Here is a 16,181-nt window from a genome sequence, read left to right on the forward strand (position 1 = left end):
CACGTCGAAACGGAGCGACGGATCGACGTGATTTTTGACATGGAGATAGTTTATGGGCCCGAGAGCGACATAGGCTACTTTTTATCCCAGAAAAATGCACAGTTCCCGAGGGAACAGCGCGTGATAACCGAGTTCCACGCGGGCGAAGCCGCGGGCAAAAGCTAGTTATATTATAAACGCGATCGTATTCGCGGAGTCTGGTTTACATCAAAAGCAAAGTACGATGAACGGACGGAGTAAAAACAAGATATTGACGCAATTTTCTAAATATGAAGATTGCCAGGGTTTTTGATTTAGGTACGCGAGTGAAGCCGCGAGTAAGAGAAATGAGAAAGCACGGGGAAAACAGTGATGCGTCAATCTAATCCAACCCTCCGACCAATCCTTGTAAATTACCATCCAAAGATTTTCGGATAGAATTTTTATATATTAATCTTTTCATTTTTCTGGCAGAAGATTTTAATGCGTAATTGTTGAAAATTATACATAATTCCTAGATTGTAATTTCATTTCTTTATACTGTTTCTTTATTTTTCACTTTAGCGGGTATTTCAACAAATTAGATAATGTGCTGCTACTTGCAAGTGTTTAATTAAACCAAAAACCTCTCTGCAAAAAAGACAATATCGACTAAATTGTGAACCGATTTAAGTAGAATTTTCTCAACGAGACGTGGATTAATTCCTCCCTCCGAGAGATTTTCTTTCGGTTTAAAGAGCACTCATCCTTGAATAGGCATCGAGTGGTCTCCGAGGTTGGCTTAAGTGTTCAATACTTAATTTAAAAACTCAAAGTTAATGCGACAAAGCAACCTGTAACTGTCCGCTTACTGCGTTTTAAAAATTATTCCTAACTTCGGCACATTTCCTTAAAGGCTTTGTTTAACAATAAGTTGAAATTATGGTACAGGCACTATCCATTAGGGAGTCAGCCAACGACCACGCGGCCCCGCGGCGCCTCCCTTCAAACTTTAACTTTGCTTTTAAGACTAAAGATTCATTTAATCTTTCATTACATGTTACCTACAGACTCTAGCTATTTTAATTTCAAACTAAATCAAATCTCTAAGCTTAGGTAGTCATTACAAGTTGTGGCCTAGTTTAAAATTTGTTACGAGACAGATTACCTAAGGCTAGCTTTTAACTACGATTTGGTTTTAATAAGCAGAACGGATTAGGTTTAATGAAATTGAATAGTTACAAGCTCATAATCTGGACGGTATTAGCATATAAGCCTGCAATATATGTACATATAGTCTGAACAATTTATAAACTGAGCAAGAATATGCAGATATGCTCTTTAGTCATAGATAAATAGTTAGAAGAAGATGCGTCTATCGCGTCGCCAGCTTTGTGGTTTAAGAGATAGGATTGTTCCATTCATAATTTTCCATGAATGAATCAGCAAAATTTTTTAGTCTAAATAGATCTAAAAGTAAAGACTTCGTTAAGAACTCTTTCATTTTATAGAAAGGTTTAAGCCGGGTAACGGAGTTATTCAATGGTGACAGCTTGCCGCGTAATGGATTTCGTCCAATAAAGTGACGAAGCAAATGAAAAGAGCGGTCGTGTAAAGTACGGCGGACAATAGTGTCGGTCGGCAAAAGCCTTAGACTGTAAAACGTAACAGATTGTTATTGGTTTTGCGTTGCCGCAACGGCCGCCGACAATGGAAAGTAATGGAAAATAAATTGTTGGCTTCATTGTGAGCCGGGCCGAGCCGATGTAGCTACCAAATAATAATTCCTGTTTATTGTTTTCCGCGCGATTGGAAATATCGGAAGATGCGTTTTCAGTTAACGATTGTACGTTCGAGTGCACTCGGGAGGATTAATTGTTTCAACTACGAGTCGTGATAAAACAAGTCGTAAAAATAAATGGTTCGTTAATATTCTTAATATTGATTTTAAAATAAACTAAGTTTTAATGCATATAAATCTATTTGCAGGAAACAGAGCATCAAGTGAAATTAATTCATATTATTAAGAAAAAAACCGGCCATGTGCAAATCAAATCCGCAGATCGAGGATTCCGAACTATTGATTATTTTTTAAAGAGTAAGAGCTAGTAAGAGTTAGGCCACTAAGTGTCTTCGAGATATTATCCATTAAAGTTAACTAAAATCAAAAATAATACATTGTTTCTATTTAAGAGTGATAATAGCTAAAGTTGCTCATCTAACGCTTATCTGTCGTAAATATACATAACTTAGCAACGAATCCAATCGATTCTTGGATGAAGTTTTGAGAGTATTCAAACTGAGATTGCAGTTGTGTGCTTGATGTTCAACGATCGACTGGAATAAGTAATTTACCTACAGACCGATGACGGATCGATCACGGGCTTTGAATAGCCGTCGAACTTAGTCTGCAGATAGGCGACCTGTGGAGTTGCTAGTTGCGTCGAGCAAATATATATATATATATATTGTTCATCGTTGTTCGTTGAAGGAAGGCTTGAGAAGATGTGACATTTACTCTTTGTTTTTGAGAACCCTCCTATTTTGGTAGGAGTACGATACGACTTCTTCGAGACGAGATACTCATTTCTAGTGCCGAGATAAAGGTATAAATGTTTCATTGATGTACATATTTTGCCGCCAAATTATGCTATTTTTCCTGCAGTAAGTAATTGTATTTAAATGTATTGTTCATAGGTATTATAAAAAGTAAAATAATAAAAAAATATAATTTATTTCAGATAACTATGATCCATAATTTGTAAATTAATTTGTAAATATATATTTGTATGTAATAAATAGTAGTTTATTTTATTATTGGTTTATTTTTATGGGTTTATGTATTACATATATTATTTAAAATATTGTATGGCAGCGTCCACTATTTCTCTGACTTTTAAACTCATTTTTTGTCGGCCTTACTGAATGCTCCTGAATTAAAAATTTCCATACGAACTTGTGCACTTGTGCTGTGTTTAAGCAGTTTACGTACAGGTCCAGAAATCCAAATCGCGTACCAGGGTGGAACCTTTGTGCTACTGATGTCATATTGACATTCCATATCTCTGCCAAAGAAATTATAGCGAAATTTATTATGAAAAGATCTCACCCTGGTACGCGATTCAGTTTTTTCGACTCTACCTACCTTAGAATTATGACAATAATGAAGAAATTGGTGCCCTCATTTAATTCTTACTATTTACGAGTATGTCATATCTAAAATACAGATCAATGACTCCAAACTTTGTAACAAATAACTATTGTCTTTCCCTTCCTATTTTCTCTGACACAAGTTAAAAAGCTTGTCCATTGCTACGTCTAAATAGAATTCCAGCCACTCGCCTACAGCAGGTAAGATGGACTGGATATTATTTTAAAAATGATATGTAATGGGAGTCGTTCAGAGCATAAAGTGAATGAAATGGCTCGTCATTTGCCCTAAGCTGAATAATCCATTGCCCCCAACAATCTAACTCCTCAATAAATGATTTTCTCCGAGGATAATAGCGGTATTCCTACTGTTTATTGTGGACTCCATCCCCTACTATGATTGATTAAGGCTTAGGTGGAACTCTTCCAAGGGGAAATTATTCAGTTATTTTTGTAAGCGCAAGAAATAAGTCCGCGATATAGCCGACTATTGAGGGCGTATTTGTTGGTTCTATTGCCAGTTAATGTTGACATTTATTTTACTAAGCTATTCTTACGCAAATCAATTAGATGGTGGAGTCCAGTGCGAGTGAGATGGGCTATGATATAGTATTTCGAAATAAGTGACTGCTTATGCAAATTAAAACCTAACAATTTAAGGTTTTAAAAAAACCTAGGTATGTGCAATGTTAAGGAAACGGTCTCTGTTTTGCACATATCGCCGTAATTTACTATTATATTCTATCTCAATCTGAACATTTACGTGAGTTCTTTTTTTATTTCCTCCTTGTTTTTTTTATTTTTTTTATTCTACTGGATGGCAAACGAGCAAGCGGGTCTCCTGATGGTAACAGATCACCACCGCGCATAAACATCTGCAACACCAGGGGTATTGCAGATGCTTTGCCAACCTAGAGGCCTAAGATGGGATACCTCAAGTGCCAGTAATTTCACATTTTGTCTTATTTACATAGGCAGGTAGTTTAATACTGTTTCGAACATGTGTTTCAAATTATTTCATACGGAATAAGGACAAGTAAAAGTAGGTCTTAATTTCAACATCTTTTTATTTCTAATTTGTAATTATTTCAATTTACATAGATCTGTGTTATTTCTTATTTACATATTAATTATTACCATAATACAAACTATAAGTATTATCTAAACCAAACATAGACCATCTAGATAAATGTTTAGGTAAAATGTTACGTTGCACAAAATTAAATGCTTAGGAAGTTCACTTAATCCATCAGTCTTTCGCTATTTCGCTACTCATTGTTCCAAAAATTAAATAGGAAACAAAGGGTGGCTTAGAACAGCCAAGAGAAACAGTGACGAATCCAGTTCATTTACAATGAACCTTTTTCGGTGATGCTTTATGTACAATCTTTTAGACAGAGATGTCCATTTAAAACAGACGTCAAATCTCACTGGCACCAACACTAACGCAGAATTATAAAAAAAAAACTGCACCCGTGTTCATACAATGAGTCATTTGTATTTATCACATTTTATTAGCTAAATATGATTGAAATGTAGATGTATCTATTTATTTAATAACGCTCTCTCCATCAATACCACTAAATATGTAATCTATACTTTGGCCAGTTTGACCTACGACTAATACTAAATATCTATTTTAAAAGATCCATTTTTGGTATAAAACGAAACAACTTCAATTAGACTCTAAACGGATGATAAATTCATACTTTTGGATATGTGTAATGAGTTTGTACAAAATGAGAATCACATTTATTACGGAGGCCTTAAGACTGAATTTGTACTTAATAACTCAATGGATGTGAAGATGACTACCGCAGGAGATATAGAAGTGACACGACGGACACCGGTATCCGCCATTTGCTGAAACTAGTTGAATCTGGAACAAAATCGTAATATTATTATTTGTTAGAAGCATTTACATAGAAAACCTCTTTTACTTATATTTTTACAAACAAAATAACAACACACAAAACGGAGAAGGGTCATAAAAAGGGACAAAATAATTTTAATACCATTACTTAAGCAGGCAGATTACGTAAATAATTCCATGTAAAAAGGTAGGTCGGACTTATTACAGAAATATGTTAAAAATATTGACATAAGTACCTATGTAACATTGGCCAATTTTTTCCAGATAGCTCGCTATCGGGTGGATTACATAAAGTAATCAAAACCTGGATGTAGTAAGGCAGAAAATCAGGCATTGCACATAAGAATCCATCTGAACTGAACATTGCTCAGATAAAGGGAACAGAAACGCAAGCCCCAAAAGGTTTATTTGCGAAATAAGTAGGTATAGTTCTCGACGTCGATTTTGCACTGGTGATGGCGATCTTGGCTAAAATAAAGAATTGGTCGTTTAAATAACATTCATTTGAAAGTATTAGATAAAAAATAAATATTTGCAAACAATATTTAGATAATTTATATTTTTAGCATTACTTAGCCCCAATGTGGCTCACTAGGCTGACTTAATGTGAAAGATAAATCAACTCAAATTTTATTGCAGGGGATGCAATAGAACTGATTTCGAACTTTTGCGGTCTTTATTTTTGAGTTTGGGTTTTAGTCAAGCTTTTTCAGGCAATCGTTTTTTAGGGTTCCGTAGCCAAAATGGCAAAAACGGAGCCTTTATAGTTTCGCCATATCTGTCTGTCTGTTTGTCTGTCTGCCTGTCTGTCCGTCCGCGGCTTTTCTCAGGGACTATCAATGCTAGAAAGCTGTAATTTTGCACGTTAACTATATGGTACAATAAAAAATATGTAGAATAACCTCCCATAGCATAGACGTAAAGTGGGGTGACAAAATCGTTGTATACTCTAAAATCTAAACCGGTGGGTGGAAAAATTTGAAAAAATTCAGGATGGTAGTAAGTATATCAAACTTACAAGGAAAACTATAACAAAGTTTTCTTGAGAATTATTAGTAGTTTAAGAGTAAATAGCAGGCTAAGGTATAAAATATACCTAAACTTGGAATATTCCGTACAAAATGCGAAATCCTTAGAAAACTAGTACTTAATTTTTTCGCAAATCGTAATATTATTTCGTTCTATTTCGGGCGTGTCCGACACGCTCTTGGCCGGTTTTTTATCTTATAATTATCACTTACAGACAAGCCACACAAGCCACAATAATGCGAATTAAGTATATAATAAGAGAAGTGAATAAGGGAATATATAAACTAAAAATTACGTTAAGCATTTTTTGAGGTCGGTGTCACTATTGACTCCAAATGCCGGATGGCCGATGCAAGAAATCTCGACTCGAAGGCAAAAAACAAATCCAGACTGGTGTCACTGTCCAGACTTTTTTAAACTCACAATATTTTTTATTAAAAATATAATCTATACCATCAAATAATTTTGCTCATATACGCGCATACGGCTCAAAGGCTAGTTATACAAGCATTTAGGTCGACAATTTAAACTAGTCTTCGATTTAAATACTGCTATTATAATAATAAAATGTAGCATTTTGATCTTAATTAAGTACGCTATCATATTGCATACGGTAAATATGTATAAAGTGTGAAAATAAAACAATATGTAAAGTAAATATATGGTGGTACAATTCTCGATATACCATACCATAATTAATAATGATACTTTTCTCATTAATTTGTATTTTGTTACAATACTATAATATTTAAAACATACAGTCATAAAATCACCTCACTCCATACAAGCAGACTAAAGGGTATCACACTCATGTTTATTAGTTCAACGTGGCTGTTCAGTGTAGCTCTATAATTAAGCTTCAGTAAAGTTAACAGTAAATGCTTATTGTGGTTTAAAAAAGCTACTCTTCCGGAGCAAGATAATAATTATGTGTCCTTACGCGCTTATAAAAAATGACATCCGCCATAATGCCTATTTCTTTTTCTGAATTTGCCACACGAAGGGCTACGCATTACGTATCTATTTATACCTATATAATTAAATAACTCAGGCGCATCAAATAAAGTAAAGGCACAAAACATATACTGGTACAGGCTTAAAGAATGCAAATATATGTAAGCAGACTAGGGTTCACACATAAGCAAGTCGCTCTTAATAAAATAACATAAACATTGTGGAAATCAAAGATAGAAATATGTTCCTTATTTTGGTTTCAATTTAGCTTAAAACTCTTAACTTACAGGACATTACATAAAATTAAAGTTTTTAGATCTTAATGGTTTGCTAACGACCCGTGTTAATGGTTGTTTTTGCATAAAATTAACACGGTAGGTATCCTATTTGTCAGAGAAACTCAAACGTTTAACTCAATTCGTTTAATTAATTCCATGTGTATTATACTTACTTGAGATCTGAATAAGAATTTGTGTAATAAATACCTAGGTATTGCTCTTTCGAACTTTAACTCACCTATGGCACAATTACGTACTCCTAAAACAGAAGCAACTTCTGGCTGCTCCATATCAAAGATTAGTTCTGCGCGCGCCGCATACAGGTTGTATATGCTGGCAATGCAGGTGAGGCGCAGGCTGCCGCGCTCGAACGCCTCGTTACGCACTACGAACGCCACTTCGCCTACAGACACTAGTCTCGTGTCCGGCCCCGTCCTCTCAAACACCAGCTTAGGACTTTCCTTCGGAGCCCGCCGTATCTCCTCCTTATGTAAATTTATGTATGACTCATCCAAGTACTGTATGTTACTCTCATCATGGAAGATATTGAAATTTTCGTCCTCCGCCTGCTCCGTCGTCGTTTCGGCTTTCGGTGGCAGGTCCCATTTGAACCACTCCGGCAGCTCGTGCACCAACGACTCCAAATCGATCTGAAACAAAATTATCGGAATCAGAAATATACTTCAGGTGAAATAGGTCACGGCCGGAAAACAGACGAGATCTGCCACAGATAAAGGGAGGTTTGCTAAAAGCTTATCTAGTTTAGACAGAGCTGCTTTGTGATTAATGAACTCGCCCACGCAGCGGGCAAAAACAGCAGCGACGTCAAAGTGAAGTAACTGCCTATTGTTCTCTCGGACCCGTGTTCCCAACCTGTCCACTGCCACTTAAATAAGCATTTTAATGCGAATCACAGGCTCCGGACAATTTTTAAACCGAACGTCTTAATATGCAAAGTATGTACATACATAGGCCTCGAATAAATGATACCTAATGATTAAACACTGAATTTATTGACAGTCCCATTGTACCGCCTATCTACGAGTATAAACTAATTTAAATAATTGCTAGACCGATTTGTGTATATAGTTATGTAGGTACTACATTAACTAAGAGGGGTTAACTAAGAGGGGTTATACTACTTACTAACTAGAATTAAATAACAAACAAACAACTTTTCCAACCAATTTACTTGACTTACCAAATTACACAATATTAATTAACATCAAAATAACTTAAAGAAAATGAACGGGACAAGAAATATATGAATTTGACTACGAGAAATTGGAATTTGACGTGCTCGTCTAATGTCCTATGATGTCAGTAGTAGGTAAACCGACCTCGTTTAGTAGAAATAAGGGATTTTTATCGATTAAACCTAATTCTAAGAAACATTAACTAGCGCCGCCGCATCTTCCCGTCACTTTTATTTCCAGCTTAATTAACGCTTAATTTCACTAACTGTGCACCGAGTTTTGAACCGACCAATCAGCATTCGCGCACGCTTGGCGGTCAACATTGATTGGTCGGTTACAGGGCTGAAGTAGTATAACCTTGGAAAGCTAGGCCAGAGGCCTCTGAATCACACAGTCGCGACGGATGAATGTTCAATATAAAAACTATTCCTTCGATGTATGTTCAATGTAGAAGCTTAATATCTTCGATCTTGGTATAAAATGAATAACTTTACAAGTATAGTGTAGTCACATATATTTCTAACCCCAAAAAAATACTCCACACCCCTTTTAATCTTAGGCTTAAATGGAATAGACTAATTAATCTATAAAAAACCCCCGAGTTTGTCACTTCAAATTTCAATATCTCAAAAACGGCTGAACCGATTTTGATAAAACATATCTAAGAACCATCGCTAGAAAACCTGTTTTCAGATAAAAATGAATTCATTTAAATCGTTCCACCCGTTTAAGAGCTACGGTGCACACAGACAGACACACACACACACACACACACAGACACACACACATAGCGGTCAAACTTATAACACCCCCTCTTTTTGCGTCGGGGGTTAAAAAGGTTAATTTTAACAAACGAATTTGAAACATAAATTTTGTATACGTACCAAATTTCATCTTGTATACTACCTATGGCATTCATTATATAAGTAACTTGGCTTTAGTCCCACTAATCCCATCCCATCCCATGTTATCTCATTCTCATTATCATCTCTCCTCATCTTATCTTCTCATCTCATGTCATAACATTCTCATACCATCTCATCTCATAATATTATAAACGCGAAAGGTTGTATGGATGGATGGATGTTTGTTACTCTTTCACACAAAAACTACTGAACAGATTTGAACGAAATTTGGCATACAGGTAGGTAATATACTCCTATACCCTGGATCAACATATAGGCTACTTTTTATCCCGAAATAATGTATGGTTCCTGTGGGATCAAACAAGGTTTAAACTACATACTAATTATGCGCGAGCGAAGTCGCGGGCAAAAGCTAGTAGGTATAAAACTAAAGGGGTGACACGTTCTACCAAGTAGTTTCCATTTTAGCTTTGTAAGCTAAAAAGCTTGCAGTAAGGTCGTTAAAGAGCGCCATCTCGGCCTGCGAAGCTCGACTTAGGAAAATGTCTTGCCAATTTTCACTCTATTCAAGGTTTTTGGTAGAAAAGAGTACTTGTGTGTGAGTTCGTTCTAACTATGTATCAAAGAATTGGATATATTAGTTACGAGATGTAATCAATGAATTCCCGATATTTTAACGCAGTTGCACTCATCATGATCACACGTAGGTACATCACGTAACAAATAAATATATTTTATATATGTACCTACCTATGTCTTGCAATTAACCGTGAATCATTAAAACTGTTACTTATTCAAAAAAAAATTAAGTACCTATGTTTTATGATACTAATGACAAAGTAGGTGTGACTAGTTTTAAACTGTAATGTTTTACGATGTACCTAAATGTACAGTCAACTACATTAGGAACGATACAACAAAAGTTACAATAATTTGTTATACACGATTCTACTGACTTAAAAATAAGGGCGTGTAAGTATACATATTTTTCCAACTTTGCCCGTATCGATCATTGTAGTTGACTGTTCTAAATAAATAACAATAATAATAATCAATATTATCTTCAAGTTGAACGGATTTAATTAATTAATAAGTTCATTTATATATCAAATGTTTTCTTTCCGTTGCCGATGTTCTCGAACTTTCAACTACGAGTATTTCAAAGAAATTACAATTTACTAACTTATATTGTTTTCATCATCTATAACATTCACTATTCAGTAGGTAACATAGGTGTCCAGAAACGTGTTCTTTGAAGTTTTCGGACATACCCTACCACTAACATGTAACATACCTAACAGGATGTCGTCAAGTCTTTTGATATTTCGCTTTTCGCCATAGGGTTTGTAGAAAAGGCTTTAATATCCGGTTTTTTTCTAGGTCCGTACCCAGATCATAGTTCTTGACAGGAGACCTTATCATTGTCATACTTGAACTTGATTTGAATGGCTGTGCTGGGCACAAAGAATATTTTATATTCAATACTACTAAAGGTTTTATTGCGCAAATACATTGAAATACAAAACAACACACCCTTTCTCACTGTAACCCAGGGTCACTATTTTGTGAGAAAGGGTGTGTTGTTTTGTATTTCAATGTATTTGCGCAAAAAAACTTTCAGTAGTATTAAAGATATTCTTTGTGCCCAGCACAGCCATTCAAATCAAGTTCAAGTATGACAATGATAAGGTCGCCTTGTCAAGAACTAGAAAGAAGAATTTTTTTAACAAAAAGTAAAACCGACTCAAAAAAAGTATAAGTAACCAAAAATAGAACCGACTACAAAAAAACCATGAAAATAATTTTCTACCAGTCTGAAGTCGGTGCCTCAGCACGAGCTAGTAGGAGTGATTGAAGCCCAATATACGTGAGGTAGACGATTATAGGTCCACTCCTGCTGGCTCGTGCTGAGGCACCGACTTTAGACTGGTAGAAAATTATTTTCATGGTTTTGTCGGTTCTAGTTTTTGTTATAATTATTTTTGAGTCGGTTTTACTTTTTTGTTAAAAAAAATCTTTATTTCTCACTTTTAAGTGATTCGTAACTAAAGTACATCTCACAACAATTCCATTAAGCCCAAAAACGACTTAGTTACGTTGTTTTATAACAGATTTCCGTTGCCTACCTTCTGGTTTCAGCATCAGATCAGTTCAAAAGAATCATTAACTTTAAGCTTCTTCTTAGTCGCTTACCTAGGTATATTAATCATGATCGTTTATAGACGAGCGAGCATTACTTAGCTTCGACGAGTTCCATTGGTCATCTATGTACGGTCTTCTTCATCAGGTCCAGGTTACCAAATGATACTTTCTGAATGTAAATGCTTTTCTTCATGCTAAAAATGCCAAAATGTGCCTATAAAATTTGAGGTTTGCCTTCGATTTCCCTAGGATCACATCATCAAATCTTGACTTGGTGACAATGGGACCACCTCAGAAGAATACTCTTTCGAATAAAAAAATAATTTTGAAAATCTGTCCACAATTGACAGAGTAATCGGTCAACATACATAAAAAAAAAAACATTGAAACATAGAACCTCCTCCTTTTCGTTAAAAATAGAAGTCGGTTAAAAATACTGACCCTGGGTTACTTATTCCAAGTAATGAGTATATTATTCTTTATACATCTTGAAATAAAATTGATGTAGGTACATAAATCATTAAAAAATCATTAACAGATTGACCTAGAAATATAATTAATACCTACGTATTATGGCCAAAAACCAAATTTTTCGGAATAGGTACTTTTCAAATGTCAAAAAAATACTCAAGACAAAAGCTAGTAATTGTAATAAACATGAAACCATCAGTACAATTTTCGTTTAAAAGTAAATTGTTCATTGAAATTCAGTTGGAAAAGTCATTCCGAATTCGTCAAATACTGGGTGACTTGAAGCGGACAGTGCTTATTTACAATTTTAATACAAAATGTCAGTTCATTAATTTTTTCAATTATATCATTTTGCTTGAAAACCAATTTATCTGCGGCCAGCTTTATCGGCAATCTTGACGCGGATGTTTATTCGCCTCTTTCTGAATAAATTTGCTTTAAATCGGCTTTAATTCTTCGAAGCTTTACTTAATGTTTTAATTGGGATGCACCAAAAAAAATAACCTATAGTTTTTATCTTATTTTTGGAAAGAATAGGATATTTTAAGATACCATTTTCATTGATTTTGAATTTGGATGAGTATTTATTTTTTTATAATTTTTTTACGAAATACGCTGGATGACGTCACAGTGAGACAGCCACATTCCATTGCCTGGAAAAATTCAGGTCGTACATAACATAATCTGTGGCATTACAATTTGACAATAATTCAAGCACGGTTTAGGGTCCTAAATTAACCATGACAAATAGTTTTATTTATTTCTCTTCTTTTATCTTAGATTATTCCTTGTGTTTATAAAAATTTAAAATGTGGCTAGTAGTAAATAGATATTTTTTTATAAATCTGATATTTAAATTATTTTTTATTTACTTGTAACATAGTAATTTAATAATTTAATTTGTAAAAATACATTGGAAATACTCGTATACATTTCGGACTTTACGATAACGATGTTTAAGGCCAGTTGCGCATCATGTGATTGAAGTTCTATCTTTGTCACTCTTTGCTATTATAAGCAGGACAGGAACATTGCAAACTGTCAATTTGCTTAAGAGTGTAGACGTGCTTTATAACTGCCTTTGTGACGAGATACTCCAGGGGTCAAATGAGGGTCATTACTTAAATTTTGTTTATTTAAATCAGTTTATCACATTTTTGGAATCTGATTTCTGAAAACGCTTCACGAAGCCTATTTCTCCAAATGGTTTTCGATTTATCATATGTTGTCAGATTTTGGGACATCCCAATTACGCAAACATCAGTTTCTAGCTAAAGTATTGCTATACGAAGTATTCATTTAACTTATAAAAACATTCATCTATCAGGCATTTTTTCAGTTCCTTTTTGAACTTCTTGAACTTAGTACTATCAAGCAACTTAATACGTTCCGGTTGGTTATTAAAGATTTTCATTCCAGTTGCATTTCTAGTATAGTCAAAATACCATATACGGGACTTATCACGCTATTTTTACACAAGTTTTTTTTTTGACTATGAGTGAGAATCACAAAAGTTTAATAAGCATTTATACTTATTTGTACCGTTTGTACTACAATCGTGATCATTCATACGACTTTCTTAGCCACAACAGATCAATAAGAAATAAATCACCAATCCGTCCGTAATCCGCTTAAAGTTGACACTGGTTAGCTTCCCTGCGAGGATAACAAGATTTGCACCGTAATGGAGCAACTTATGGTTCCGTACCTCAGTTAGCAAAAACGGAACCCTTAAAGGATAACTTTGTTGTGCGTCTGTCTGCGTGTCCTTCAGTCCAAATTCGACCTCCGAGTTCTATTTAGACGGCAGTGGACTGGCAAGGAAGACAAAATAAAAACGTATTTATTCAGCTTAAGATAAGTTAAAATAAAAAAATGAATTTGTGAGAGTAACTACCTACTCTAGATATAATTTTTTCATTGAACTAGTGCGAAATGACTGCGCAGGCATCTTGTCTCCAGGCACCAGTGACGTGGTGTAAACATTTTCGATAGGCAAACCGGAGAGTGATAGGCGTGTTGTAGATAGATGTCTTCGGGTGAAACTCCTCGTAGGTAGTGTAGGTTTGCCAAGTAAAAAATTTAGGCAACCCAGTAGGAATCGAATTGTTACGACGCCACCCGCCGATGCTGCCGATAACTTGAGTTATTTAAATGTAGCACAGCATTATTATTTGAAGCATCTTACCTCCCTCCCGTTGAGTGCGAAGGTAATGTTAGCGGGCGGGTGCGCGGGCGGCACGGCGCACGTGGCGCGCAAACTCGAACCCACTCCGTACCAGGATCGGTCCGACACCAGTTTTGGGCGCCACTCTGGCGGCTCTGCAACAAAGTCATGGTAAACTTAAAAATTACTTAACGAATGGACCGGATGGAATGTCCCTAATACCGTGGAAAATGGGTCGGGTGCTGGTGTGGGACGCAACCTGCGTGGACACTTTAGCCCCGTCTCACCTCCACGGTACAATACACAGGGCCGGCGCAGTGCCGGATACAACTTCATTGCCTTCGGCGTCGAGACGCTCGGTCCGTGGGGCCCTGGCGCAAGGGAACTCTTTAGCCAACTGGCAAAGAGACTGGTCGACGCCACCGGAGACAAGAGGGCTGGCAGCTTCCTCGCTCAGCGTCTTGGCATCGCCATACAGCGAGGAAATGCTGCCAGCATTCTTGGAACCATGCCACAGGAGCCTTTTTTAGATTTATATTAGTTTTTAATTATTATTATTAAGTTTTTATTGTTTAAATTGAAGTTTATGTTCCACAATTTTACTTAAAACTTGAATAAAAATAGATGTCAAAGTCAAAGTCAAAGTCAAAATATCTTTATTCAATTTAGGCTATAACAAGCACTTATGAATGTCAAAAAAAAAACTACCACCGGTTCGGAAAAACCTCTGCTGAGAAGAATCCGGCAAGAAACTCAACGAGGTATATATATATTTTTTTTTAAAACAGATTTACAATATTATTAAATGATATTTAAACATCACAAGTATTTAACACAACTTTATTTTTAACACAGTAGGTTCGCTATTTGAAGGGATCGCTAATGCGGATCGGAATTATTTCCAAATATCCCTGTCCATGATATAATCATTAACTTTATAATACGCCTTTGATATTAATGTCTTCTTGACAATAGATCTGAATTTTGTATCCGTTTCATTTATAATATTTTTTGGAATTTTATTATAAAAACGTATGCAATTTCCCAGAAAAGACTTTTGGTTTTAGCCAGTCTGTAAGATGGAACTTTAAGCTTCCCTGTGTTTCTAGTAGCTTTTGGCTTATCGACGTTAGTGGGAAAATCACATATGTTCTTCCTAACATACATGATTATTTCAAAAACATAAAGCGACGGCAGGGTTAGGATATCTGTTTCCTTAAAAAAGATCTTAAAGATTTACGCGTCTTCAAATTATAAATTGCTCTAATTGCTCTCTTTTGTAAGATAAAAATTGACTCAATGTCTGCAGCAGATCCCCATAAAATAAGGCCGTACGAAATAATGCTATTAAAGTAAGCAAAATACACCAACCGTGCCGTCGCCACATCGGTTAGCTGCCGTATTTTCCAAACTGCAAAAGCAGCAGAGCTCAATCTACCCGCGATTGCTGTGACGTGAGGTCCCCACTGTAGTTTAGAATCGAGCGTTATTCCTAAAAATACTGTTGATTTTACAAATTCAATAGTTTGACCATTTAACTTTATATTAGAAACTGAATTCGAGCTAGATGAATTTATCAACGAGAATTTAATACATTTAGTTTTCTTAGGATTTAGTAACAAATTATTGGCAGCAAACCATGCGGATATCACGGACAGGGTTTCATTGGCTCAATGAAGTCGGTATCTTTTCTACTAACCTTGAACAGTAAAGACGTGTCGTCAGCAAACATAACTATACCCGACTTTTGGCTTACCATATAAGTAAGGTCATTTACATAAATAAGATACAGGAATGGGGCAAGAATGGATCCTTGAGGCACTCCCATTTCGACCACAGATCCCTCCGATACCGTTCCGTTAATCGCTACCTTTTGCTTTCTTTGTGTGAGGTAAGATTTAATGAGTTCTAAAGAGAGGCCACGAATGCCATAAAAATTTAACTTACAAATTAAAGTATCATGATCCACACAATCAAAAGCTTTCGAAAGGTCGCAGAATACACCTATAGCGTCATGTGATTCCTCCCAAGCTTGCAATATGAATTTAACTAAACTATGACCCGCGTCTGTAGTAGACCTGCCTTTTGTGAATCCGA

General features: G+C 35.6%; 1 protein-coding gene across 3 annotated transcripts in view; it reads right to left on the bottom strand.

Moving 5' to 3' along the window:
- Positions 1-4,157: 4,157 nt before the first annotated feature.
- Positions 4,158-16,181, bottom strand: part of LOC141433202 (uncharacterized) — a 213,920-nt gene continuing 201,896 nt past the window's right edge. For all 3 annotated transcript variants that reach the window (XM_074095131.1, XM_074095130.1, XM_074095129.1), the window contains exons 5-7: positions 14,106-14,239; positions 7,481-7,892; positions 4,158-4,987 (exon numbers count right to left, since the gene is read on the bottom strand). In XM_074095131.1, the coding sequence (XP_073951232.1) occupies positions 4,920-4,987; positions 7,481-7,892; positions 14,106-14,239 (614 nt within the window). In that variant the 3' untranslated portion in view covers positions 4,158-4,919. The remainder of the gene's footprint in view (positions 4,988-7,480; positions 7,893-14,105; positions 14,240-16,181) is intronic.

The sequence above is a fragment of the Choristoneura fumiferana genome, chromosome 12, assembly GCF_025370935.1.
Source record: "Choristoneura fumiferana chromosome 12, NRCan_CFum_1, whole genome shotgun sequence".
In the NCBI taxonomy this organism is placed as follows: domain Eukaryota; kingdom Metazoa; phylum Arthropoda; class Insecta; order Lepidoptera; family Tortricidae; genus Choristoneura; species Choristoneura fumiferana.